Source organism: Corvus cornix, chromosome 1A (assembly GCF_000738735.6).
Source record: "Corvus cornix cornix isolate S_Up_H32 chromosome 1A, ASM73873v5, whole genome shotgun sequence".
NCBI classification, from domain to species: Eukaryota; Metazoa; Chordata; class Aves; order Passeriformes; family Corvidae; genus Corvus; species Corvus cornix.
The window spans coordinates 55194295-55220519 of NC_047057.1; the positions used below are offsets into that span (position 1 = coordinate 55194295).

General features: G+C 43.1%; 1 protein-coding gene across 7 annotated transcripts in view; it reads right to left on the bottom strand.

Moving 5' to 3' along the window:
• Positions 1-225: 225 nt before the first annotated feature.
• TBXAS1 (thromboxane A synthase 1) overlaps positions 226-26225 on the bottom strand; it is a 262387-nt gene continuing 236387 nt past the window's right edge. For all 7 annotated transcript variants that reach the window (XM_010410436.3, XM_010410438.4, XM_019292584.3 and 4 more), the window contains 4 exons: positions 6990-7078; positions 4420-4557; positions 2365-2527; positions 226-1755 (listed from right to left, as the gene is read on the bottom strand). In XM_010410436.3, the coding sequence (XP_010408738.3) occupies positions 1681-1755; positions 2365-2527; positions 4420-4557; positions 6990-7078 (465 nt within the window). In that variant the 3' untranslated portion in view covers positions 226-1680. The remainder of the gene's footprint in view (positions 1756-2364; positions 2528-4419; positions 4558-6989; positions 7079-26225) is intronic.

Consider the following 26225-nt stretch of genomic DNA (forward strand, 5'->3'; position numbering starts at 1 on the left):
GTGCTTCATTATTTTTATAATGCTGCAAAAATTTTTGTTATATACAAGAATTTTAAAGAAAAAAATATAAGAATAAATAAAATTTTTGAAAGGATCTTGACACTGCACCAATCTCTTCTCATGGTTCTGTTGTGGTTTAACCCCAGCCAGCAGCTCAGCCCCTCAGAACTGCTCATTCACTCCCCCACAGTGGGATGAGGGAAAGAACTGTAAGAATGAGAAAACTCATGGATTAAGACAGTTTAATAGGTAAAGCAAAAGCCACACAAAACCCAAAGAATTCTTCCACCATTTCCCATGTGCAGGCATGTGTTCCACCACCCCAGGAAAGCAGAGCTCCAGCAGGTGTTAACAGTGACTTGGGAAGTCAAATACCATCACTTTGAATGTTGTCCCCCTTCCTTCTTCTTCCGTTGGTTTTATGTGCTGAGCATGGTGCCATAGGGTATGGAATGTCCCTGTGGTCAGTGGGGGTCAGCTGTCCCAGCTGTGTCCCCTCCCAGCTTCTTGTGCAACACTAGCTGTGTGGTGGGTGAAGGCTTTGCAGAGGAGTAGGACAGAGGGAATGTGAGGAATGGAAGTGTATGGCTGTTTTGGCTGAGAAGATGCACGTGCACAGTCACACAGCTAGAACGTATCCACGGGGCTGCTGCAGCTAGAAATCAGACAAGTTCCCTCCTGAGGGGAGTGAGGCACTTGGGACATGACCTGCTCCAGTGTCTCAGACGGAGTCAAGAGAACTGCTGGGTCTGATGATCCTGGATCCCACCCCTTTGCCACTGGCTCTAGTGCATGCATGCTCTTAATTTCCTTGATTCAAGGAGCTAGACAGGGATGGTGCCAGCTGCAATGCTTGGAAAGGAAAGGCCTCCTCATGGAGCAGATGAACCAACACCTTCTGATTACCTTTAAATTTCCTCCAGTCCTCCTGCTTGCTTTGAATTCATATCTTCTTTGACTCCACCTTTCTACCAGCAGTTCAGCAGCCAGGAAAATGGCTGTCACCTCATTTCTTTGGTCTTAGCTACTGGAACTTTACTAGTAAGCCAGGGAACTCTTCATTCTTCTTCTGTCATGTTGATGGAATGTGCCAAGTGCAAATCGTTAATCTAAGTGCATTTAAAATCTCTTCAAAGCATGAAGGAGGTGCAACTCCTCCTGCTTTACAGACACAGGGAGAGATTAAGCATTGTGCAGGAGCCTCAGCTTTGATTGTTAGTGGAGTTCATGATAAAATCCAATGCAGTGCGTCCCAGGTCTTCTGCTGTAACTGTGGTGCCTTTGGGGCTTTCTCTAGAGAAGGGACTCACAAGTGCATGAGAAGGATGTGTCATGCAATGAATTGAAATTAAAATCTACTGTAAATTGTGGAAATTGAGCATGAGGAAAGCATTCTCAAAGATTAAGTTAAAAGAAGTGTGATGTAGAAAAGCAAGTGAAAGTGGGATGCTTCTTCACCGATACCATTCACAGCAATTTGAAAACCTCCAAAAAAGACTGTGGAGCCCATTTTAAAAAGTGACTGGAGGCTGTCCCACAGGAGGGCAGTGAGCAAGCACCTACTGACCATCAGAGGGACTTAGGCTCCAACCCGTCCTTGGAGTTTGGAAAAATAATTATACCCAGTGAATCACTAACAAAGGGCCTCATCCCAGAAGGCTTCAGGATGCACATTTCCATTTAGCGAGATTCCAGCATAATGTAGACTCCATTTTTTGGTCCAAGTGTGGCTTTTGATTTGAGCTGCAAAGGAATCTGAAAGAAAAAAGAGCATCTTATGTGCAGTTGTATGTGTTCGTTTATGTGTGTATGACAGCCCCACATACACACAGACATTTTTGCTGGAGGACCAGTTCATACCAGGATTACTGTGGAAGCTGTAAAGTACTTGTTTTACAGTCAGCTGTGGTGGTATAATATTAAATAGAATTTACAGCCAGAGGCTGAGGCAGTGGCTACCCAGGAATGCTGTAGATCTGAACAGAAAGAAATTAACTCTGTAAACTCTAGAGCTGGGTGCAAGCTCCATAGCAATAGGCCTATACTGAAGAGCTGAGCTCCTGTGAGATATGTACACACATTCTCACCCTCTATGGATCATAGCATTTTGCCTGTGGTCTTGCCATACTGCTCTCCACTAAGGCAAGGCTGTGTAACAGGTCTTTTGTTGGAAAATTATATATCTTAAATCATATTTTGCTTAAAACACGCAGTCCAGGCCTCTTGTCCCTCCTTATTATGGAAGTGTCTCTACCAATTTTCTCAAATGAAGAGAAGTCACAAAGGCAAATCAGTTGTCCTAAGACACACTGTCAACTCCCTCAAGTTAACAAGTGTGATCTTTAAGCCTCTGCATTTACAAACCTCAGTCTCTGGGCAGGTCTTGAATTGAAACTTCTGCAAAATTCTCAGCAGAGTCATTTTTGTCTCCAACAAACCCATTTTCATGCCAATGCAGCCACGGGGTCCTGCCCCAAAGGGCAGGTATACAAAGGGATGTCGTTCCTTCTTGGCCTCCTCTGTAAACCTAAAAGATGCAGATATGGAAACCAGTTCAAGAAATGCTTTTTGCTCTTGATTCCACGTTTTTCATTCAAATCTCAAATGCTGGTTATTTCAATTGATCTTAATGGACAGTTCAAGGGGACTATTGACAGATTATGTCCTGACATCTTAAATAAACAGATAATTGACTTATGGCCATCAGCCTTTGTCAGCTGGTGATTTCAGGAGAGGATGTGGAGACATGAGTATTACTTCCAATCGATCTTTAATGAAAATCTCTCATCATTTTGGATTCACTTTCCAAGAACTTTAGACTGCTAAAGCCCAGAAAACTGATGCAGGGTAGAAAGAGATGAGAGGCAATACAAGCTATTTCAAACTTCGGAGAAAAATATTGTGTATTTCCACTAATTTCATCCCCATGCTTAGATAACCTAAGTAAGATTGAGACACTACTCCAAAAAGTACTGTAGAGGCCCCTACTTTGAGATTGAAGGACCATTAACTCATGTACTAAGCACTGTTGCATATCCCGTACAAACAGGTTCAGGCAATTCTTGCCTTGCTCACCCCCATATATCATTCTGGTAAATTTAAAGTCTCCCTTGTTTTAACTCCTACGGCCAATTTCAAAATGAAAAGGTGGTGGGGGGGTTGTAGCTGAATTATTTTATTTTTTGTTATGCTCTTATCATTCTTACTAACATTACCAACTGATACAAGCTGAGCAGAGTGTTAGTAATTATGCATCATTCCTCAGGGAAGGTTCAAAAGGGAATTAATCTCAGATTCATAATGAACAGCACTGTGTGAGTCAGGGGGACTGCAGCCCCCACTAACCATTTTACCCTTTCATACTACTGTTAAAGTGGTGAATAAACAATTAAGAAAGCATTTCTAGATAAGCATTGCTAAAAATGCCCACCCCAGACTTCCCGTTACTGCTAAGATTCCTCTCCAGCAAAATCTCTGGGCTTCTCTAACCCTGGCATTGCTCTTCTTCATGGCCAAAAGAGTCTGATGGAGCACATGCCTAGATTTGTTCCAGAAGGAGCATTAGGCAAACCCACCTACACCACACACGTGTTGTCTTATTGGCAGAGATAGTTCTGGGCTGCCTGCCTCACACCCAGTTGTTTGTGGAGCAGGCACTTTTTTTCTTAGTAAACTTTTCAATGTAGTGGTAGCTTAAAATGCATCTGCCCACAAAACAGTTTAAAAATATAGCTGCCCACAAGACTAAATTGTGCTTCCACACAGCACCACATCAGCTGAAACTCTCCCTGTAAGCTCAAGGCAGCACCTGTAACACAGGGCATGTACAAAACCACAGCTTGACAGGGTTCTCCCCACCCACTGAAGACAATAAATGCTCCATGTGAAACTATGTCTTGCCAAACAAGAACCAAGGATCCTGACTTACAGACAGACAGCAAATTCCCAGTGGGAGATGGGGTAGATTCCCCACTCACAGAGCAGCCACACTCTTATGTTTCAGGTGAAAAGGGTGCTCTAAACCAGCCAGGAGCTGGATGAGTTTCCCAGGTACATTCCCAGGTGAATATACTATCCCACTTCAGAATTTTGGCACCCAGAAGTGACATTATTCACAGTATCTGATTTGGAAACAGGTCTGAAAACCTGTGCCACAGTTCAACCTTGACCAAATCTCACACCTTCTGTGGGATACACCACTATCATCACTTGTCTGATTTAGTAGAAATCACATGTTTTTATGGTCCAAATGAAACTGTGCTCCTCTTGGTGGAAATGCTGGTTTGGAGGAATAGTGGGTGACTGTGGCTGTGAAAGAGCAGCCGAACCTGGTGTCTGCACGGGACAGGTTGGAGTTCTGTGCCCACAGGCCCAAGTAAGGACTTCAATTTAAGAATGAAAAAGCATTACTCCATGTACCTCTCAGGAATGAACTTCTCGGGTTCTGGCCAGAACTCAGGGTTGTGGTGAAGGTGTCCAACTGCAGTTTCAATGACAGCTCCAGCTGGAATATGCTGCCCCAGCACTACACAGTCTTCAGCTGCTTCCCTAGTGAATCTGCAACAACATCATGCATCCCAGATTATTAATAAAGGTTAAAAACACAGCAGGAGAGATCTATAAAAGTATCTGTCTTCATCTGACCATACAGTTGCTGGGTAACAATTCCTCATAGATAAATGCGAAAACTGTTGCTGATGCCAGTGTCTTCTCAGGTTATAATCATCTCCACTTAGAAGTCCATAACTCCAGCCCAGCTGGTTGACTTTTGCCCTTTTCACAAGAAAGCATTTCTGGTTGTGTACTGTTTTCCAAAGCATTAACTGCTAAACTGCAGTTTTGCTGTTGAAGTTGGGTTTAGACTCATTCTTTATGAAAATTGCTGATGAAATCTCTCAGTCACCTCTAATAACAGGTAGAAAGAATATGCTGGTTGGCTTCCAGAAAAAAAAAAAGGATAGTAAATATAGCTTTGAGTTTGTTTATTTGAGAAGCTCCCCCTGTTGGTGCAGCACCTGAAATTTAGCAAGGGTTGGTTTCAATATTAGGGGTGAGTGTTCTGCTGCTGCTGCTACTCCAGAAATACAACCAATTCACAAGCCTTGGAAAACCACATTTCACATACACTCATCAAAGACAGGCATGATGGTAACAACAAAACTCTGCAGTCTTCTCCCACCCTGTGGTGATAGGTGACAGAGGTGTCCTTAGGAACCTCATAATGACAAAAAAATCACTCAGGAAAGCGGCCTGCTAAAGCCAAGCTTGTTTCTGTAAACCTTACAAAGGATTGTGTGTGGGTGTGCATGTGTGGTGGTAGGTTCTGATCCACATCTTTTGGGGCTATTCAGACCACAGCCATTCGCAAGCAGGTGGTCACTACAGATCCCAAATCAGCCCAGACCAGGTGGGTGCCCTGCTATCTCAGTCTGGGAGCTATTCCCTGGCACCAGCTGCAAGCACAGGGGTGAAACAATGTGCAGGAACTTCCTTTGCTGCTTCCCACACTCTGCTTAGAAAGTTGAACAAAGATTTCAGCTTCAGGGCTGTCAGTCTGGTATCATTACAGGAACACATTCTTTCCTCACTGTCACTCATCTCGCTTTCTCATAGACAAATAAATAACGGAGGCTCCAAACCTGGAACAAAACACTGGCATGCCAAAAAAAAAAGAAGGATTGAAGCTACCCTTCTCATTCTTATGTGAATTTGGTGATAACAGAAACATGAGTTCTGGGGGAGAAAGTTCTCTGGATAGTAAATTCATTTTTAAAAAATTAAAACCAACTCATTTTATAACAAGTTTGGCTGCTGCTGATTTTTCCCCTAACTCAGCTTTACCCTTGTCATAGGCAATTACCATCTTTCAGTGTCACTGGGCTGTTCTATCCATTCCACATCCATCAGAGTAAAAGCCAGATCAATAAACAGCACTGACAACACCAAACAAAACTTCAGAACAACTTTGCTCCATTCTTGTTTTGTCTCCCATCTGACAAACATAGATTGTCTCCCAGTGATACAGCCCAAACTCAAAGACCCCTGTCACTTTAACCAGCAAAACCATTTCCACCTGTACCCCAAGTTTAACACAGTAAAGACCCATCATCTCATCCAGGAGCAGATCTCTTTGATATTTACTCTCTGAACAATCCTGCAGATGCCCATGAAAAATATCTTGACTTCCAATCTTAATGAACATATAGCAGAGAATATGATTTTAAGCTTTTTTTAAGGTGCTTGCAGTCATGGGTTAAATTTTTCAAAAGCTCTCACAGCAAGCTCAGCTTTGGCTTCTTTCCAGTCATATGAATTTGCTTCATGAGAAGTATTGCAACTGGCTGATCCCTTTGAAAAATTCTATTTCTTAATATCTGTATTTATGCTTGTGATAACTTGGAGCTTTAACAATCAAACAGTTTTCTAACTTATTTTTCCCTTGTTTTCAGTTCATTGATATAGTGGAATTAGTCTTGTGTGAATTGGGACAAAACTTTTGAAAGTTCATGGATGTTAACCGTTAGTTTAGCTCTATTAGTGTAATACAGTGCTAAGTGTGAATGGGCCAAAGTTAAACACACATGTAAAATACAACTTTCTGAATTGCAACCCTGCCACAGGTCAGGGCCTTAATAACCAACGGGGTAGGGACACATATCCCTGATGCCTGAGGCACATGGAAGCAGCAGCCTCTGGCTTTCTAAGGCCAGACCTGCTTCAAAATGGCTCCATCCTCTAACCTTGGGGGATGTGAAGAATGGTGAGGAAGCAACCTTGGCCAATTCACTGTAAAAATGTGCTTTAGAAATACCAGAATTATCCAGCTTTCCTTCAATAGGCTGCATTATATCTTTCAAATGCACAAAGCAGTATTGATGTTGGCACAGAGACTGAGAGACCATTGGTCTTCCAACATCAGATTTCCATTTAATAGAGCCAGGGAGCTATCCTGTGTAATCAGAAGGGGAAAAAAAAAAAAAAAAAAATACCTGAATGCAGGTGGGTACATGCGCAATGTCTCTGCAATCACCATGTCCAGATAAGGGAGTTCTTGTACATTTTGGTAATCAGGGACCATCTGAAAGGGCAGGACGAAAGGAACAATTACATTTTCTCACATGTTAAGTGCCAAACTCATCTCAGATTAGCTTTTAAATCATCTATTTTTTACTGGGCATCTTTCCTGTAGAAGAACTCGATGTCTCATCTAAAACAGTAAATGATAAAATTATACAAAAATGTGGGCAGTAATTAAATGTGTGTATAACATTCCTTTCATCATCAAAACGCTTTGGTGCACAGCCCAGCTGAAGATATAATAATAAATCAACTTGCTAGGGAGTACTAAAAGCAGGTCATTACAGAGAGCATCAACAGCTACAACAGAGCTATTGTTTTACATGTGTACCAAAATCTGCACAGGACCCTTGTTTCTTCCCAAGGGCAAGAGCATGGCTCACACTTCATTCACAAGAAACAGCAAGTCCTTCAGTTACTGCTGTTGAAGTTGGAACAACCCCTCTGCACTTTCCCAGCTATAGAAATAAAGCACAGTGCTAGTGCTGTGATGCCTGTGGAGGGATGGAGATGGCACTGGAAGAGCTGGTACCCCGATGAGGAACAGGAAGCAGTGCTAAATTGATCTGCCAGGTAGGGTGGTGCTGAGGTATAGCCCAAATCCCACCTGGCAGGACTGTAGCAGTGCCTGAGCAGAGAAGCCTGTTTTCTCCAGCCCTTGTTTAATGCTGCTTAATTTTTCATGGTGGTCAATGCCTGAGCCCACGTTTTCACAATCCTACAAAGCCATTCAGCCCTTGACAAGGAGTGGTGGGCACTAAAACCCCAACAGGGCTGTAGCTCAGAAGGCTTTGCCATCTGAATGGCAACAAACAGACAACGAGAGACACCAAACAGCAGCAATGGCACGACTCGGCACAGGGAGAAACAGGGAATTTCTTCCACTGTTACCTTCCTTGGAAAAAGGACATCTTCCCTGTTTTATTCAGTGCTCTCAGCAGAGGGCAGCCGAAGAACATCAAATAACCTCATCAGGAAAGTAGAGTTTTGTTTTAAATTAGAGCATCTCCTAAAGACTGACACAGAGAAAATTGGAGAAAAGCACAGACGTCAGACTAGACTAAACCTTTTATGAAGATTTGGGGCCCCTGCCGTTCACAAAGGGGACTGGATTCCATCCTTCCTTTATTTACTACAGCACTTTTCATGTATAATGCATATTTTATTGAATTTTCATGCAAAAACATATGGTAGATACTGAAAATACTAAGCAGAGAACAACTCCAGATGGTATGCAGAAAAGGCATACAATAGAACAGGGATACCTTGCTGGATTAGGGTATCCCACTTATTCAGCACTAAGCCACCACGCACCATTTCACATTAACTGATCTTTTCTAGGAAGGAAATAGATACATTCTATTATCCCCATTTTTTGGCTCAGGAAAGAAAAGCAGAAGCAGAGAAAGTAATTTGCACGGGCTGAGTAGAACCAGTGTGTGTGCTCCTCTCTCAGGGGGAAAAATGCAACTCAGCTTGTCAATAGATGAAGTATTTTGTCAATTTATGACAAATATTATCAATACAGGAAGTATGGACTGCACTGCCAGCCTTTCAGTGTGGCTTTTATCTTGTAGTGGTGCCTGCTAACTCAACCCTTTGGCTTAAGTCAGTGGTTATCAAACCAAGGACTAGGAGACTAAAAGCCACGTGAGAACCATGGCTGAAGGCTGTGTGAGGAACAGTGCTCCAATAATTCCAATAGCTAAAACCAAAGCTGGGAGAATTATTTTTATCACCCTTGTTTTGCAGAAAGGGATCTGAGGGCTGCCTAATTTTGTGTGGGAAATCAGCAGCAGACACTGGAAATGTAGTCTCAAATTTCAGGTCTTCACTCCCCTTCTCCATGCCCACCGAGGTGCTCCACTCCTCAATGCAAATGCATGCTGTGGTGTGCATTCTTTTATTTTTTCTGCCCATTTTACAACTCTCTTTCAGAACTTTCCCCTGTCCTTTTTATACTGCTCTCCTGCATCTCTTTGAATCCTGAGTCAGCATCTGAGTCCTGTTCCTGCAATCCCTCATGATTTCATGGCCAGGCTGGCTGAGAGAAGAGTCCAGGCTCAGAGAAAATGAGTGGTGGAGCCAAGAGCACACCAAGATGTGTTTGATTCTCTGAACCATGCTCTTTCCACTGGGCCTTCCTGTCTCTCTCATAATCCCTCTACTTACTTCTGGAGTCAATAATTAGGATAATTATATGGTAACCTGATATAATAAGTAGCCACTAAATCAAACCATACATCAACGAATAATATAACACTAAATTATTGGAGCTTTGATTTGCTCTTTCAAATAGCTTCTATACCTTCAGGGGATTAGCAGTTCAGAAAACAAAACCAAGGTGTAAAATCAGCTGATTTTCTTTAGAAGAAAATTCCTTTTGCTTACATAAAGAAGGAGGGGTCAGTCAAATGGCAGCAGTGAACTCTGCTATCATGAGCATGACAGACACATCAGTCATTTCCTACATCTGATGCAACTTAATTACTGGCACTTCCATGCTTTTAGCATCAAAGTAGCCGGACCTAATTTAGTAGTTGTTTGCAAGGTCTGACCTGCAGCTGCGTAAAGTACACACAAGCCAAGCATCTCTATTCAGGAAGGACAGTTTGTTGCTTTTTTCCTCCCTTTCAAAGAAAATATTTTCCATTTGTTTTTCCACTCCCTCTCTTAAAAATATGCCTTTAGCCAAGCACATTTCAAAGGAACATAAATATGCTTTTCTCCCCTAAATGTCCCTATTTATATCTATCAACTGCTGGCAGGTTTGCTGGGGTGAGGGTGGTGTTGTGCAAACATGCCACTTTAACCCCCTGAAAAAAAATTTGTCTAAATTGCCTTGTACTCAAGATGAGATGTTTTTTTCACTAAGAAAAATTCCTGTCTTTAACAAGCAGAGATGGGGGGCGTGAGGGAGGAAAAAGACATAGCAGATAATAAAACATCCTGTATTTTAATTTTGCAGCCGCTGCTTTGCACAGCAGTTTTTCTTGTGCTTTGCATAGCCTCGTAGTGTCTTTTCCTGTTGATGTGGAAGTGAAATGGCCATGTAACATCTTGTGGCATTTCTCTGCATGCATGTTTCCCCAGTTTGGTTTCTGGATGGGTGGTGGTACACCCTTACCAATCCCAGATTGTTCAATCACTTCTGGCATCTAGTTTGGCCACAGGCTCTCCTTTATGATTGACAGAAAATCACAAGCCTCCATTACTTGGAAAAAGATGGGAAATTAATTCTTCATCCCACAGAGTACCCTGAGGTGAAATACCAGCAGTGATTATAAAATTGCCTATGTGCTACAAGGATGACGCGTGTTTTAATCCTCATATAAACTCCAAGAGAGATAACTACCTTCAGATCCACCTCTGCTTTTCAATATTGGTTTTAACGTTTTCTAGGCAGGCAAACCTATTTTTTACCACCGCCCTCAGTTAACTTTTAATTCCTCAATGAACAGCAAGGGAATCCAAGTGCTGACAGGAGCGGTCTGGCCAATCACTCTGCTGCAGTTTGAGATGTTACTGTTCCCAGTTGCTGGCTCTTCTTTGCTGGCTGTGGTTGGTGCCACCACAGCCAAGTCAGCAGAAGGGAACATATGCCCGCACCTCAGTTGCTTCCATACAACGTCCAGCATGAACCCATCTTCAGTGACAGCTCAAGACGAGACACTAACTTTTCCCCAAAGTAGCTGATGATCATCCTCTGTTCTGGGAATGGTAATTCAAAGTACACATCAGTGAATAAGAGATTTCCACTTATCCTATTGGCCATGCTCTAGTGATACTCAGCATCCAGGAATGAAAAAAATCAGAGAAAATTTTGTGCAGCTGACAGTGTGACGTGCACCTGAAATCAATTTAGAAGCAGCAAAGCCTGCGGAGACCACATTCCTCACAAGGAGCACTGCTGAGTCATGGCCTGATACTGAACCAGCTGAGGTTTCTGAGAAATTGCAATCCAAATCCAGTGGCTCATGGGCAGGTGCGGCTGTGACAAAGTCCAGGTCAGAGAGATGACGTGCAGATCTGCTTAAGCACAGATGCAGATCCATGAGTTATCGTGTATGCATAGCTACACAGCCCACATGGGCTCTCCCCCAAAATGTAGACTTTGGATAGCAATAGGATAGGAGTCAAAAAAAAGCCAATATCACCCCTCAATTACTCTCACCCGACTCCCTTTCAAATTGCCCAAAGGGCTATTCAGACCACAGCCATTCACAAGCAGGTCAGTAATGTTTCTTGATCAAATGGGTCAAAAGCTGCCAATAGATCAAAGAATCTGCCTGGGTTTTTGACCTCTCTGGCCACCTCTAGGATACACTAACAGAACTAGAGCCTGTGTGCCTCACTCAGCCTGAGAGAGGGGGAAAAAATGTAAGAATGTTAAGTACAAGAAAGTCAAATTAGGGTCGCCCCACAACAACTTTGCCAACAACCATATCACCAAAGGAAAGGTTAGAGACAGGACTGTGCTCAAAATGCAGATCAATGAAACAAAGGGGTGGGTTGGTTTAACAGGTACCTATCCTTAACTCACTTAAAGAAACCTTGTCTCATGTTTTACCCCTTCCATGACAACATGCTGGAACCCCTGTAAAGCACCAAACCAAAGCCTCCCTTCGATCTCAGGCAGCAGGATAGGGACCAAGTTGATGAAGTAAAATTTCTTAACTTTATCCCCAGAACTTGGACCAAACACTTCAAAAATGCTTAAGGCAGTCCTCATACAACACTGACTGCTCCTCTGCTGTCTGTGGTCCAGCCTGCACCTGCCAGGTGAGATGTGTCTCTGAGCCAAGGCACCAGGCAGAACCAGTCTGTGCTGCTCAGGAAACAGGACCCTGAAGCTCCTGAGTCCCACTTGCTCTGGGAGACAGATCATGGCCTTAAGACAGAGAAGAGTCTGCCTAAAATCACCAAGCGTCTGTTGGCCACTTCTAGTGACAGAGGCCTACAGAACCTTCTAGCAAAATATTAAGTTCTTGACTACAGAACTAAGGACAAGGTTCAGGAATGAAAAATGGGGCAACAAGCCTGATTTCCAGATTAAGAGACTTTCTGAGCTGCCTGACACCTCTCAAAGCCTTAGAGCACACCTTGGTAGCACTAGAGCATCTACCATCAGCATTGTGCTTTCTCACTTGCTCTCAGAAATCAACGTTAAAGTTCTCAGCTCCATCCCCTCTTGCATCTTTCCCCAGAAGCAAGAAAAAGCTATCCGAAACTCATACTACCAAGCTTTCAATTTATTTCTTTGTTCCATGTGGGTCACCTGCCACCTTTTTCATCTGCTTGGGTTGTTATTCAAATTGAATTTTGTCAGGCTCTCACCCCCACCCTTGGTGGCTGCTCACTGGCTTTGGCAAAGTTTCTTTGCTCATTGAAGCACATCTCAAAATGTGACAACATTCAGTGCTTCAGACACCTCAAACAAACTCCTCCCAGCTCCTCCTAAAGACTGCGAGTGCTAAACAAATTTAATCTTACAGCTTTTTGTTCAAATCACTTGCCAGTCACCCTCACCTCCAACTCCACCTCTCTCTGGGTTCACTACCATGCAAGTCAACTGACCGCACACAGAGGAAGGTGCCGATTTGCAGGCGGAGTTCAGAGCTGCTGGGAAAGGCTGGCGCACCAGTTTCGCACCGATAACCACATTACACACAGACCTTGCAGCCAAATTCCCTCCACCCCTTTGGTGCAAATCCACACAGCTCCCTGGGGCTGTGTCAGTGTAAGGGAGAGGAAAATACAGTTCTAAGGATGTACCAAACAGTGCTGGGGAAAGAGCCCGAAGGTATAAGGTTACACCAATGTCAACTCACTTTAACGTTACTTCGCTTTTTGAATCAAAGGATTCAGCTCCTGACAGAAGACAGACCTGCACTACCTCCAGTAGCTTCCACGGTGCTAAAACAAGGTCTTTGTAGCATCACTACTTACAAGGAAACTTCTGTGAGATAAAAATACTTCCTGAAACTGAACAGTGTCCCAAAGCCAAACTGATAAACATAAAAGCTGCAACCAAAACAGTCAGAAATTCCCTTCCACCTACATTACTACTGACACATGGTGATCAGCAAGAACAGAACGTGTGCCATCAGGTAGAAGATCCAGAAAAAATAAAGTCAGGCAAAAAGAAGAAAATCTATGAGGAAATACTTTACAAGGCAAGCTACAAATGAAAAGAGAAAAAAAATCTGTTTCTGTTCAGGTTTTGTAAATTTGTCAGCTTCCCCTAGTCCCAGATTGCCAAGAGAAGTGTGTGCCTTCAAATGAAAATCAATTAAATAACTGTGAGACTGGGAGCCTGGGATGCTCTGCTGTCACAAAGGAAGGTGCAGGTCCCCGGTGTGCTGATACTGCCAGGCCAGGCAGCATTTCGTACATAAGTACCCTCACTATACTAATTTTTATTATTTTACTTAGGTTGGATGGGGAAAAGTAGTTGCCCTCTAGAAGTGGCTCCCTACCTGTATGCAATGCATGCCCTGCTCCAGCTATTTGTGATGTGGTATAATCCCTGCCCATGCACTGCAGCAAGCTAAGCTCAGCAGAGGCACAGAGACTGCATCTTTCTTGACTCCTTAAAAAACACTCAGCCCCCAAGAAATCTGTCCCGGTTCTCTCCACAGCCCACCGAGGCTCAAAAGTCTCTCTTTCTACACTTGTCTGACACAATCAAAATTTCTACTTGGGTGGCAGAAATGCTGAATGGTGAAGGATCCCAGTGGGAGGGAAGCAAGGAGGAAATTAAATAGGAGAAAGGACTGCCAGAGGCCCAAAAGGCTGAGAAAGAGAATTATAAAACTGGGGTAGGTCTGTCCGAAGGGCATGTCACCAGTCCAAAGCACATTAACCACTGAAGTTTGTGCAAGACTTAATCCTTCCTGCTACAGAAGTGTCCCTTGATGGTTGCTGCAGATCTACAGGAATAAAGAGGAGAGACTTTTTTTTTTCTCCTCTCAGTAGACATTCATGGTATCACATAAGAGCCAGATGATTTAATTTAATCATTCCTACTCCAGCTGGTATTTTCTGTATGGAGGTGACAGTGCTTTAAATTAGGGCCTTGCATATAAAAGGTGTGTTTAGTTTAATCAAATGTTCATTTCCTCACGTTATGTTTATATTAAAAGGCATCAGCATGAATTTTCATGCTGCAAATAGAGGCTATCTTATGGTCTACGTGCTGAGGTTGTCTTTGGTTGTTTTCCATCTCCATGGCAGCCTTATGGACTGAGAGGTTACTCAGCCCCAGGCATTCAGTTTGGGGAAATATGCCCTAGAGAGCACAGTCCAACCTATGAGGAGATCAGAGCTTTACACAAAATAAATTACTTCTGTAATCTGCCCTTCTTGAGCCAGTGGCTGCTTAAGTCAACTGGCTTCAGCAATTGCTGGATGAGACCTTTTCTGAATTAGTAAACAGGAAAACATTCATAGCAGAGAAAATGCAAGATTCTCTCATCACTCAGCGTAATTATTATTTGCTCTGACAAGGGCAGGTCAGTTTTAATACCACACAACATTTATGGAGTGCCTGATGCCTTGAAAACATCTAACGTACATTAGGTGCAGCACAACAATAATAAGACTTTGCCTTTCCATGGCTGTTTTTCCCCTGGGGCTCGCGAAGCGTTTAGCAAACATTAATTAGTTGGTCATCTTCCAAATGCATGTGTGAGGTGCTCCTGGTAAATAATCCCTCCCCTAAACACAAGGGGCCAGCAAAGGTGCTGAAGACTGAGACCATCAATTTACAACCTTAAGAGTTGAGCACCCACCAGCTCAAGCCTTCATAACTAGCCTGATTTTTATTTTTCAGCCTCAATGTGACTCCTGTTCATAAACAGGCAAATGCTGCTCTGAATGCATAGACTTAAAGTGACCAAAAAAGAAAGAAATCCATTGCATGGCATTTAAATAGGACTTAAACTAAAAGGAGTTTGTTTGCTTTCAGCTGCCAAAATCATAACTCACGGTTCAGCCTGTCCTTGAGAAACTGATGGCACTAAAAGTACAGAAGGTAAAGAAGTGTTTCTGGTGCCAAAGCTCCAATTCCTTGGCATAGACTTCTGCACCTTCCACCTAATACAGGTAAAATTTACCAGTAAAAGCCATGTCCAGTCCAAGCTCCAAATTTTAGCAGGGACTCTTTTTACCAGGCACAAAGGAGAAGTTTGTTCCTGTTGAAACTTCTTACAGTTCAACTGAAAATATGAAAAATGGAGAAAGAAAGGGGGGAAAAGTATTTTCTAACCAAAGCTGTTCAGTGTCTTTTCCTCTTTTGCTCCCCCTGGAAGGTTCTGACTGCCTTGGGTACAACAAAGCAATTTACGACTGGTATGTGAAAAAATTTGATAGCACTTGAAAGAGCTTTCGTGTTTTCTTCCTCCAGTGCATGGAAAGGGTCTTTGAAAAAAAAAACAATGCAGCTTGTTGGCCCAAAATGCACTACCCCAAGCTCAGTGGGGAGCTGGCTGTGAGCAGGGGTGTCTGCTACTATGACACTAACCTATGACAAACTTCTCTAGATACTCAGATAAAGCTGTCTGCAAAGAATCCTGGCAGATGCCTATTCAAGGATCCCTTTCCTTTTACTCCCTGACTCTATCTCTCTCCATCTGGGAACACAAAAATTTCCCTAAGCCTGTTCACGCTTAGATTTAGTGAAGGCATTGTGGTGTCATGTTCTGGCGCTGTTTTGTGTCTTTGCTCTCCTCTACCCTTTGTAGACCAGCATGGCACGACTGTCCATCTGTTTATGATTTACTTCTCGCAATAACTTGGTCCTGATTACACTGATAAGCACAGTAGGTTATTGAGGGCCAACTGGACCTCTGTAATGACACTCAAACTGTACCCAAGTTATGGGAACATTTCCAATCAAAAAAAGGAAAAAGGCTCTCCTCCCCAAGGAGAGCCTTCCTGTCCTTAAGCCCAGGAAGTATAATCAAAAACTTGGTTTTTTATATAGAATTCTTTTGCAGTTATCAGTGTCCAAGTGATCCACAAAAACTGAAGAGAAAACAAGAAAAGAAACCGAGGCCTGGGCCTTTCTGATGTTTAAAGATGCATATTTGAGAAGAGATTATAAAGAACAGTATTCAGTGCAGGAGGCCACATGTTTCATGGTCTCCTTTAGCACATACCTGAATCCCTGAGTTAGAGGACCTGCCCCCGTGTGCAGGAGCTGAGGACAGAGCCTGGAAAGTGCAGCTGTTTGGGGGGCACCACGTAGTGCCAGGGGTAGTAAAGCCCTCCCTCGTGTGCTGACTCACTGGCCCTCATGAGCACATGGAAGCGAAGGGGAACAAAAGAACAACTCAAAGAGCTGCAGGATGAAGTCACAGGGTCAGCAGTGAGAAAATACAGAATGCATTTGTAGTCTGAACAAGGTCATTTCCAGCATGTTTTAGGATGATATAAGGCTTTACAGGGAAGGCAAATGGAAAGTATTGGTCACGATTTCTTCTGCTTTATGAGTAAGCTGCTTTGGCCTTTATTTATTTATTACCTCACAGTCCCACAACGGTCCTGGTGTGAAGACCAATTTGCCATTCTTTCTCTCTTGCTTCTCAGAGATACTTTTGCTTCTTGAACCTGACCCTTTCCTGTCTCAGTGCCTGGCCACATCACTTGTTTATCTCTGTATTTCCAAGAATACCCTTATTTTTACAATTTGCAACACCTTGCTTCTGTGCAGTCATTTTACTTATGGTCACGCTACTTTAATGCCCAGTATTTTATCCTTTATTGTTATTTTTCAAAGATTAAAAGCATCAAGTCTCAAAAGTTCTGGGGTACAGGGGAACCTGGCCAACACGGGGGCATGCAGCTGGGTTTGAGCCAGCCCTGACAAGTAGGCCACTTGATCCAGACACCCCTGAGCCACAAAGGTGGCACCCACAAACTGACACATTTGATAGAATCATTCAACACAAAAGAGTGCTTTTAACCCAGAAAACTGCATAAAACATAGTGTTGTGCAGGGGGTTCAGTAGCAATTTTACCCATATAAAACACCTAATAAAGGATGGTATCCTCTGTCCTTTTATCATGAATTGAGGCACAAAAATCTATAGATATCTATAGATGGGCTAATTTGTGGGGAGGGATTTTCTGAGTACCGAGACAAAACACAGCTGTAGGCTTTTTCTCTAAAGGGCCTGTCACACACACAAGAGCAGCTAGCATATTACCAATCCTGATCGCTCAAACATTATGAGCAAGGCCCCAACATACTTTGAAATTGGCTGCAAAACACATGAGATTTATGACAAATAACAGTATTTTGAACTTCATATGCCTTCTGGCTTCTGAACTGCAATTCATGTTTTCAGTCTTACCTTTTCAACTATAAACCTTTTTTCCTTTTATTTTTTCTTTACTGGTTGTCTTTTGTTTTCATAATGAAATGTGGGATTCTGGTTATACACCTGACTTCAGTGTTGAGTGATTTAAGAGAATACAAAACAAATAACAGAGACTTGCAGCCTGATGGCATGATGCTGGTAATATTCCATTTACAGAGCACCATGGGCCATCCCTGCCTGTCCTTTGGCCATCTGCTGCTAACACTCACCTAGAATCATGCAGACTTTTTAAAAAAGAAAGAAAAAAGTCTACAAGACAGGAACTTCGAATAAACATCAGACAAGCATGCCCCTCAGAGTACCTAGAGTACAGTAGCACACATTTCGGGGGTGTGTGAGGGGTGTTACTACAAGAGGGGCCTCAAGGAATAATGATCCAACCCCTTTTTGAAAATGCCAAACTTGGTACCTTGGCAAAGCCTGACACAGAATGAAATTGAAACATGCAGACAAAGTAATTGGGGGGGAAACTGTGCTGAGTTTATATATAGCATTTTGTTTCTGCTGAGTACAAGGGGGGAGGTGGGGAAGGGAGGAAGTGAGGGGGAGAGAGGGAAAAGAAAGATAAATTCTGGTTGTTGCTGTCAGATGAAGATCCACTTATCTATGGCAGAAGCCCAGACAGCTGTGTGACTCTAAATGAGGAAATTTAATTAAAAAGTAAAAAAAATTAAAATTAGCAGGGAAAAAAAAAAAAAGGAGAAAAAGACAGGACTTCTTGCTTCTCACACCTACCCTGATTATAAATAGAGACTATCTGATGGATGAAGGGTGCTTATTATTTCTTTGACTTCTATGTGCTTAAAGAAATCTACTCTAATACTCTCTAGTGAACCAGCAGGATGATCAAAAAGCCAATGGCATATTGCTGCTATTCCAACTTCGCTGCTCTTGTTTAAACAATACCATGCAATATCTTGGTAGCCCAAGTCATAGTCCCAGTCATATAATACTTATGTCACACTAAAAAAACCCCAAAAAAAGGCGGTGAAAGTTGGCTCATTATGAAGAAAAGATTTTGGAAAGCAGGTTACTTGGGATCATATTCTGCCAGAGCTACACCTCTCGTAAGAAACGTGGTGGTAAAAACTGCGAGTGGATGTGATCCCCTTTTGCACCCCTTGCCCACTTCAACCTGCCTTCTGCCAGCCTAACTTAGAGCAACCTCATGGCTTTTCCTGCCTCAGCTCCCAAGGTGTTTGCAACACAGCTCAAAGAGCCAGAGCATCTTGCACTTCTGTCCATACCCACTGCTTTTGCTAACACATTCGCTTCCTATTTCACATTATGGCACAGTAAGAGAGACTGGTATTAGTACTTTTGGCCTCTCTTCATGCGCACGGACACGTGTACACGTGGACTTTCTGTAACACATCCATCTATTTGAAGTGGCATAAAAATGACTAAAAATATATAATATATATATTCTTTAAATCTCAGAAGATTCAAAGTGTCACTGCTGTGAAGTCAGAAAATTCATTCCAAGTCCTATTTATCTAGGTCAGGATGTGGGAAGACTTTTTTTGTGTTCTGCATATGCACATCACCGCTTTTGCTCCTTGGTACTACGCAGGCTGGGAGCTGAAGAGCCAGGGAACATGACAGCTTGCTCCCTGCTTCCCGCGGACTTGATAGAAAATTCCCTTTTGTGTTCCTTATAATGGAGTCTTGTCTCATTTTTGCCACAAGAGATGCTTTGGCTGGTGTATTACAAACACCATGCCGACAGTGCCTATATGTAGCTCTGCCTCAGTGCCACATCACCACTGGCTCTTCTTTAAAGCAGAAGAGAAGAGCACCCTGCAAAGCAAGGAACGAGTTAACAAAAGGCTTCATTTATCTCCAGCTGATACCAACATGACATCGGGAAATGTGGGGTCAGATTCCAGGCACATTATTGTGAGGGCAGGAGGAGAGCGGGGAGTAGCCCTTGTGTGGCAAAACTACGGGGCCTGCTAGCAGAAGGTCAAGTCCTGACGCAGCTTTCCAAGCAAATTTCTGGAAGATTTTTCCTCTCCTCCACCACTCTTAATAAGACTGATAAACCTTAATCACGAGATTGTGTGGAGACTGCTGGCATGCTCAGAGGACGGCAGCATATGATGTTCCTGTTTAAAGCCTGATCATTACATGGTACTAACAACAAATCCCCTGCTTTTTTAAAAAAAGGTTTTATGTCATGAGTAAGGTAAACCCTGGCACCTAATACTGATATAATACAAAATAAAGGTAAATCCTGAATGGAAAACAAAATTGTGGACAGACTACTAGAACAGAAATTTTACACATTCCTTCTGTGTAAATAAAGAAGTGAATTTAACTCGCCATTAAAGCTTTGCTTTACGACATGCAATTGCTGGGGGAAAATAGTTGTAAAGTGTGTTGTACACTCACCCACACACCAGCAACAAACCAGCAAAGGAACACACTCTTTGCTTACCTTTGCATGGAAAAAATAGCTGCAATTTAAAGTTTAGGCGATCTGCTCTGAAGATTTATCTAGCTATGATGTCCTTGGGTTCCAAACAGAGTCTGGGATCCATGGGAATTCTCCCTGCTCCCTGCACCTCTGCCATCTCAAATTATGAAGTGGGAACCATGCAGGGAAACTACAGCCACTATTAGACCTGTGGAAGAGGAGCTGCACCAAAACTGCTCCTTGAGCAGACACCAGGGTGGGTTCCTGCAGCTGGTGTTGGGATGTAGAAGCCAGGCTCATGCTGCTCTCAGGTCCCCTGCTCCCAAAATCTAGAGGGTCAGCTGTTGAAACAAGGCAGGGCCACTCCACTGTGTGTGGCACTACCAGCACATTTCTGCTCTGTTCTGGACAGCGCTTTCCTATTTGATTATTTTTTCCATCATTCATTTCTCACTTCATTAAGGGGAGTTATTAATCACATGGCCCAGGAGTGGTGGGGCTTCCCTTGAACCCAACATTACCACAGTGAGGGATGAAGCCAGTGTTTTGCTTGGGGTTGGTGCACTCCCTCCTCCCTCAAGCTGAAAGATGGCTCATGTTCAGAGTGCTGTGCACAACCAGGCGCCACACAGGATGCAACAGGCTCAGCTTAGTGGGAAATGAAAAGGATATAGACTCTTTTGTCGGCTTGACTTGGTCTTAATAATGTTTAAATATCTGAAGGTCACTAAATTAGAGTTCAGAAACTTGGCACAAAGGCCTTTGTCTAAGATTATCTAGGTTTGCTGAAGTAAGACAACAAAAGAGAATAAACCAAACTGAGCAAAACCAACAGCTGCTGCTGCTGAGATGTTATTCTTCTCATTAAGCTATATGCTGAGCCTATAGAGGAGGCAGCATTTCCTGTCTCTCTTGCTGACAGTTCAGTGTTAGGGCACAAAGGCAGGTCACTGTCCTTGGCGATACGGTAAACAAAGATAAGAGCTGAAAGCAACAGAATATTTTTTTAACCCTGATAATTCACTCAGTATGAATTCCATTGTGGAGAGATTTATTGTTTACTCAGAACTCCTCAAAAGAGCTCCTTGAGAATGTGCCGGACACAACACACACATTTCAGCTGAAAGCACTGGCTAAGCCTGCTCAGGGCATCTGCTACTTGTCCTGGATTCACGTGTGTGAAACATTAGTGAACCTGCCGGAAAAATGCTGTCCCGAACATTTGCCCAGATCTGTTTGCTATCCCGGGCTGGGAACTTAAACAGATGTCTTCAATGGGCAGCCATGCTCATGAAAATGCTTTGTCAAGATGCCAACAAAAAAACCCATTGCTTTCCTTCTCAGCTTGCAAAATGTCTGCAGCAGAGCAGCACAAGAGTGAAAACCATTGGTGTATTACCTGACACTCTTAGTAGAAGAAGGATCAGTCTTCCCTCCACCTGGCCCAAGTAAAACTCCCCATTGCCTTCCCCTCACAGCTCATTTCCCAAGTGCAGACATACCACACCACTACAGGGGGAGGCATGAGCAGACATCATCACTGCCAACAGCAGAGACTGCCTTATCTTTTCCATGTAATGGCCTAGCAGCTTAAAGTAAAGCAAGAGTCTAAACATTTGCTGATTAGGAGAGTAGGGTATCAGATGAGAGTTTGGGAGCTGCAAGTGTTGCCACAGATTAGGCCATTTAATCCTGACGTAGCTCCCCTTCCTACTTGGGAAGCAGAAATAAAACCTCTCCTGCTACGTGCCTGGGGCCTCTGAAAAGTGCATTTGGTAGTCTTATCCTAGGAATACCAGACATAACTGCAAACCCAGCCAGATTACATTTAGGCAAACTGCCCTCCAGAAGAGCACAGAGTCAGGACTGGAGGAACAACCAGGGATTTCTCATGGTTGGTGCTGTACATTTGATCTTCCCTACCTTTTCATAGGATCTCTCGGTTTCAACAGAAACAGCAATCTCTTTTCAAGGAGGACACAAGAAGATTTCTTGCAAAGCTATTATTCAACATGTGTTTACTGAGGACATCCTAGGATTGGTAGAGATGGGTTACTATAGCCTTGGGCTATGCTATAAAGCAGATTGTGAGTTTAAAATGTTTCTTTTCCATTTTCTGAAAGAACCGTAAGCTTAGCTGTTGCTAAAGTTTCCAACAGCATTCTTGGGCTTAGCTTTTGTAAGCTGATCTCATCTCCAAAGCCTACCTTAGTCCTTGTCCATTCTGACTAGGCCCTCCATATTTCTCTGAGCAATTAAGAACTCTCTTTGGCTCTCACAGCCCTGCAACACCCATAGGAGGTACATGTCCATATTCCTCTTGTGTTTTCAGATCGCCACTACTCTGGCTCAGTGGGTACCAGTTGCTCTATTGCTTGCAGCAGGTGTGTACTTGCTCTTTTTCAGCTGTTCTCAAAACCTCTTTTTAGCAGCTCTCTTGCCAGATAATCTGGCAACTCAAAGTACAGAAGCGAGTTCTGTTATCTGTTCCAAGGGAAGTTTTTCCAGGAGCACTCCAAGATGCCAGAATCACAGAAGAGTTGTTTACAAAGGTCAGTACACACTGCACCAGCATGCCAACCAGCTCCTGATACTCAGGTCAGCCAGGGTTTATCAATGTAAGTAGTGGTTCTTGTTGTAGGAAACTAATTTCATTGAGAGCAGTCAGCCCACAAACAGAAGCCAAGCAGCTGTGGTGGAGTCCTGCAGAAAAGAGCAGTAAAATTAAACTATTCCAATGTATTGTCATGGGCTCATGGAAAAGGAGAGGTATGCCCACCCAAAACACACTGGGGATCTCATGTGCTGCTTCCTACTCCTCATTTCATGTGCTTAAGATGAGACAGAGGCCCTGCACCCACACACCTACACCCTGTGCTATTTGTACAGCATACAGCATGTTTGTATTGATTGCCATCTGATATATGTTAGAGCAGTATGTACTGATTGGTACAATGGGATTGGGGCTATACCTCACTTTCAGAGTTGGAGGCAAATTCAAGCACAGTCTGCTAAAAAGCATAGGATAGCACAATAAATTAGGAAAATTCCACATCAGTACAAGCACACTTTTCCTAACCCCTTTCCCTGGACCCATTTATCCCAATACAGTGAGGAGAATAAACAAAATTACCAGGACACTTTTGCCAGGGAACTGTATCTATGCTATGGTACTTCTCAATGCAGATATACAATAACTAAAGCTCGTCACCAGTGCTGGTGGAAGAACCACACAGTACATCTGTCCTGTGTAAATGTGGGGCTGCTAAAAAGCATCCAGATATAAACATGGAACACACACTACACAAACGAGTGCAATAGGTAGGAGCCCTTGCTACCACCAAGGGGTATTGCTCCACCAGCATCTGCCCATTCTCATGGATCAGCATTGGAACATGTGCCCATGCCTTGTCTGCCATTCCTCAGAAAGAGCTTATTTTTAAAAAGAAACAAAACTACAAACCTCAGGGCAACGTCTGAAAAAATTGATAGAATTTCTTCAACCTGTGTAAGTCTATCTATGCATAGGAGAGAAAAGGAATCAGCCCCCTTTTAAATAGTGGTGACAGGAAAGAGCCACAGAGCACATTCCCTGATGGTAGACTTGCCTAATTTGGACAATAGACTGCTTCAGAGTTTGTATATCAGATAAGAAACAAAATAAAAATATAATTTTTATTATAAGATGCTTGTACTGAAAGAAGTTACATTGATAGAAGCAGTTTTATATTTGTGTACTTCCACATATGCTGGAAAGTTGCACGACATTAACTGCATTGGTTTCTAAGTTAATACAGCTATCAGCTCTAGCTATATGATGTGTATAGATAAGTATAGCTACATACACATGTGTGCACCCACCCACATCCTGTTCTCCCTTCAACACCGTACACAGAAATTCACTGTTCTTTTCTGTAAGACCAGCCATTTCTGTAATGTGGAATATGGAAAAGGCAATTTATATACAGTATTTTTCAACAAAGATCTAATTTAAAAGCAAGACCAAAAAGAGCACAGATTATAATAAAGCACCCATCCACACGGTATTGACTGAAGTTTTCTATCGCAAGCCACTTCAGAAATAAGCATCAGAGTCCCACACCACGACGTACACTCACACAAACACATATGCGTGCACACATGCACACACAAAGGCAAGACTAACAGTTATTTGTATTTCCTACTTTGAGAGACAGGAAACCTCCCTTTGCATCTGCTTTTTTCTCACTAAGAAGAATAATTTTAATTACAGACACTTGGCAGGAAGCCAAGTTTGATTTTTTTTTTTTTTAAATGGCATCTGTCTAAGCATTTTTTAAACTTCCTGCTCAATGTAACTTCCTTCATTTTATAGACCAACACCCAGTTACAGCAAAAAAGAGAAGGGAGTAGCAAATGATTTATTCATTTTTCATGTTAACTCTTATCAGGTATATCAAGCAGTTCATTGTTCTGAGAACTGATGGCACAGAAAGCAGATTTACAGGGGGAATTTAGGACTCAAGCAGTCTGGGAAAGGAAAAAAAAAAAAAGAAAAATCATGCATGGAAAAAAACAACACAGTTGTAACTTAACCTTAAAACAACTCAATGGTTCCTGTTTCACAGAGTGATTTCCCTCAGTTTGGCCAGGCTTTTTTTTTCAGGGGGAAAAAAAAAAAGAGGGTTGAGAATAGGGCAAAAGTTAGGGCAACATTAAATACTTAAAACATGAGGCATCAGGCCATGGATGCCAGCTATGTCAGCTTGGCACCGTGCAAATTTCTGCTGCATCAGTGAAGCTCCTCTGGGCTTGGGCAGTGCCACAGAAGTAGACCCTGGACTCAAAGTCCACATCCCAAGCTGGCACAGCCTCCTGCCTCAGTCAGGCTACTGGGACAGGAACAAGGAATCCTAAACACCTCTAACAAAACTGACTGCAGAAAAAGCAAACATTTCATTTTCAGATGCCAAGCATTAAGGCTGCCTTCCCTCCTCTTTCTTTCAATCTGTCATTACTCATGGCTCACAAGGCTGTATTGCATGGCTTGCTATTTTCCTCCTGCACACAGAGCATGGGGAGCTGAGAGGTGAAAAAGAGGGGGGCAAAAACACTGCCAGAGAATGAGAGCTGAATAATGCAGGAGCAGAAAACAGGAGAGATGTATTCAAAGTGAGTGCTGTGAGAGGGAGGTAAGGAAGCAAGGACAGAAGCAAAGGTGGATGAGGTGGCAGAGAAGCCACCCTGACAGCATTCACAGCTTTTCAGGTACCTCAGCCTTCCCCTGAGATTTAGCAGGGAACCACAGCTCCTGGGCTAGGAGAAGGCTGGGGTCCAGGATGTGCTGGGAGCAGAGAGCAGGAGAGCTGGTGAGGAGTGGCATGGAGGTCCTTCTGGCCACCCAGAAGGTGTTGAGCTCCAACACCCTGCTGTGTGGGAGCTCAAGCCACAGGCATGTACCCACACCTGGCTAACAAAAGTCCCAGAGGGATGGGATTTATAACGCGCATCAAGAATGCAGCTGGTGTCAGCTACAAGAGTATCTGTCTCATTCTGGCCCCACTGCTGGGACACAGGTAAGCCTAATGAATTGTTAATGTCTCGACACCAAAGCTGTATTTCCATTCTTTGCTCCAGACAACCTAGATTTTATTCTTTTGACTTACATGTTTTGTCGAGCAAGGTAAATCATCTTTCAGGATACATGAACAACATAAAACAAATGACCTAGGAAAACTAAGTCTCCCTCCTGCACTTTTTGCTCTGTGGAGATGTAACCTACAGCCATCCTGAAAACACCGCAGAAGTTTCCATGTGATTTTTAATTTCCTGATCCTGGCTGGAACCAGAACTGTGAATGCTGCAAGCCTTCGGAGGAAAAATTGGTATTGTCAGATTCTGCCCTAATTTTCCAAGATCCAGGGGTTTCAAAGAATATCTCAGCTCTTTAAGTGTTGGGAGACCTCAGTCTCACAAGTGGCTGACTGCCTTTTGACTTGAGTCAACACAGCTGGAAAATGGAGTTAAAAAAAACCAACCCTGAAACCTCACTGAAAACCAGATGTTGCCATTGAGCAGAGCTACTGTGTTAATAAAACACTAGCACCCCTGTGCTCCCTGAAACAAAATTAATAGCCCTAATAGATTTCCCAAACTCTGCTTTATGCCAGAAAGAAAGTAGGAGAAAATTTTTTTATCGCTCAAAGTGACTGTGGAGAAGTATAGTTCTGGTGCTGGCACTGGGATTACAGTGCAGTGAGAAAGGTCTCTATTTTTAGGGAGGACAGGCTGTGTTTGCTATTTGTCAGGAAGTGACCAGGACCAGTGATTGCAATATTATTGCTGGACCCGTGGTCAGCTGGATG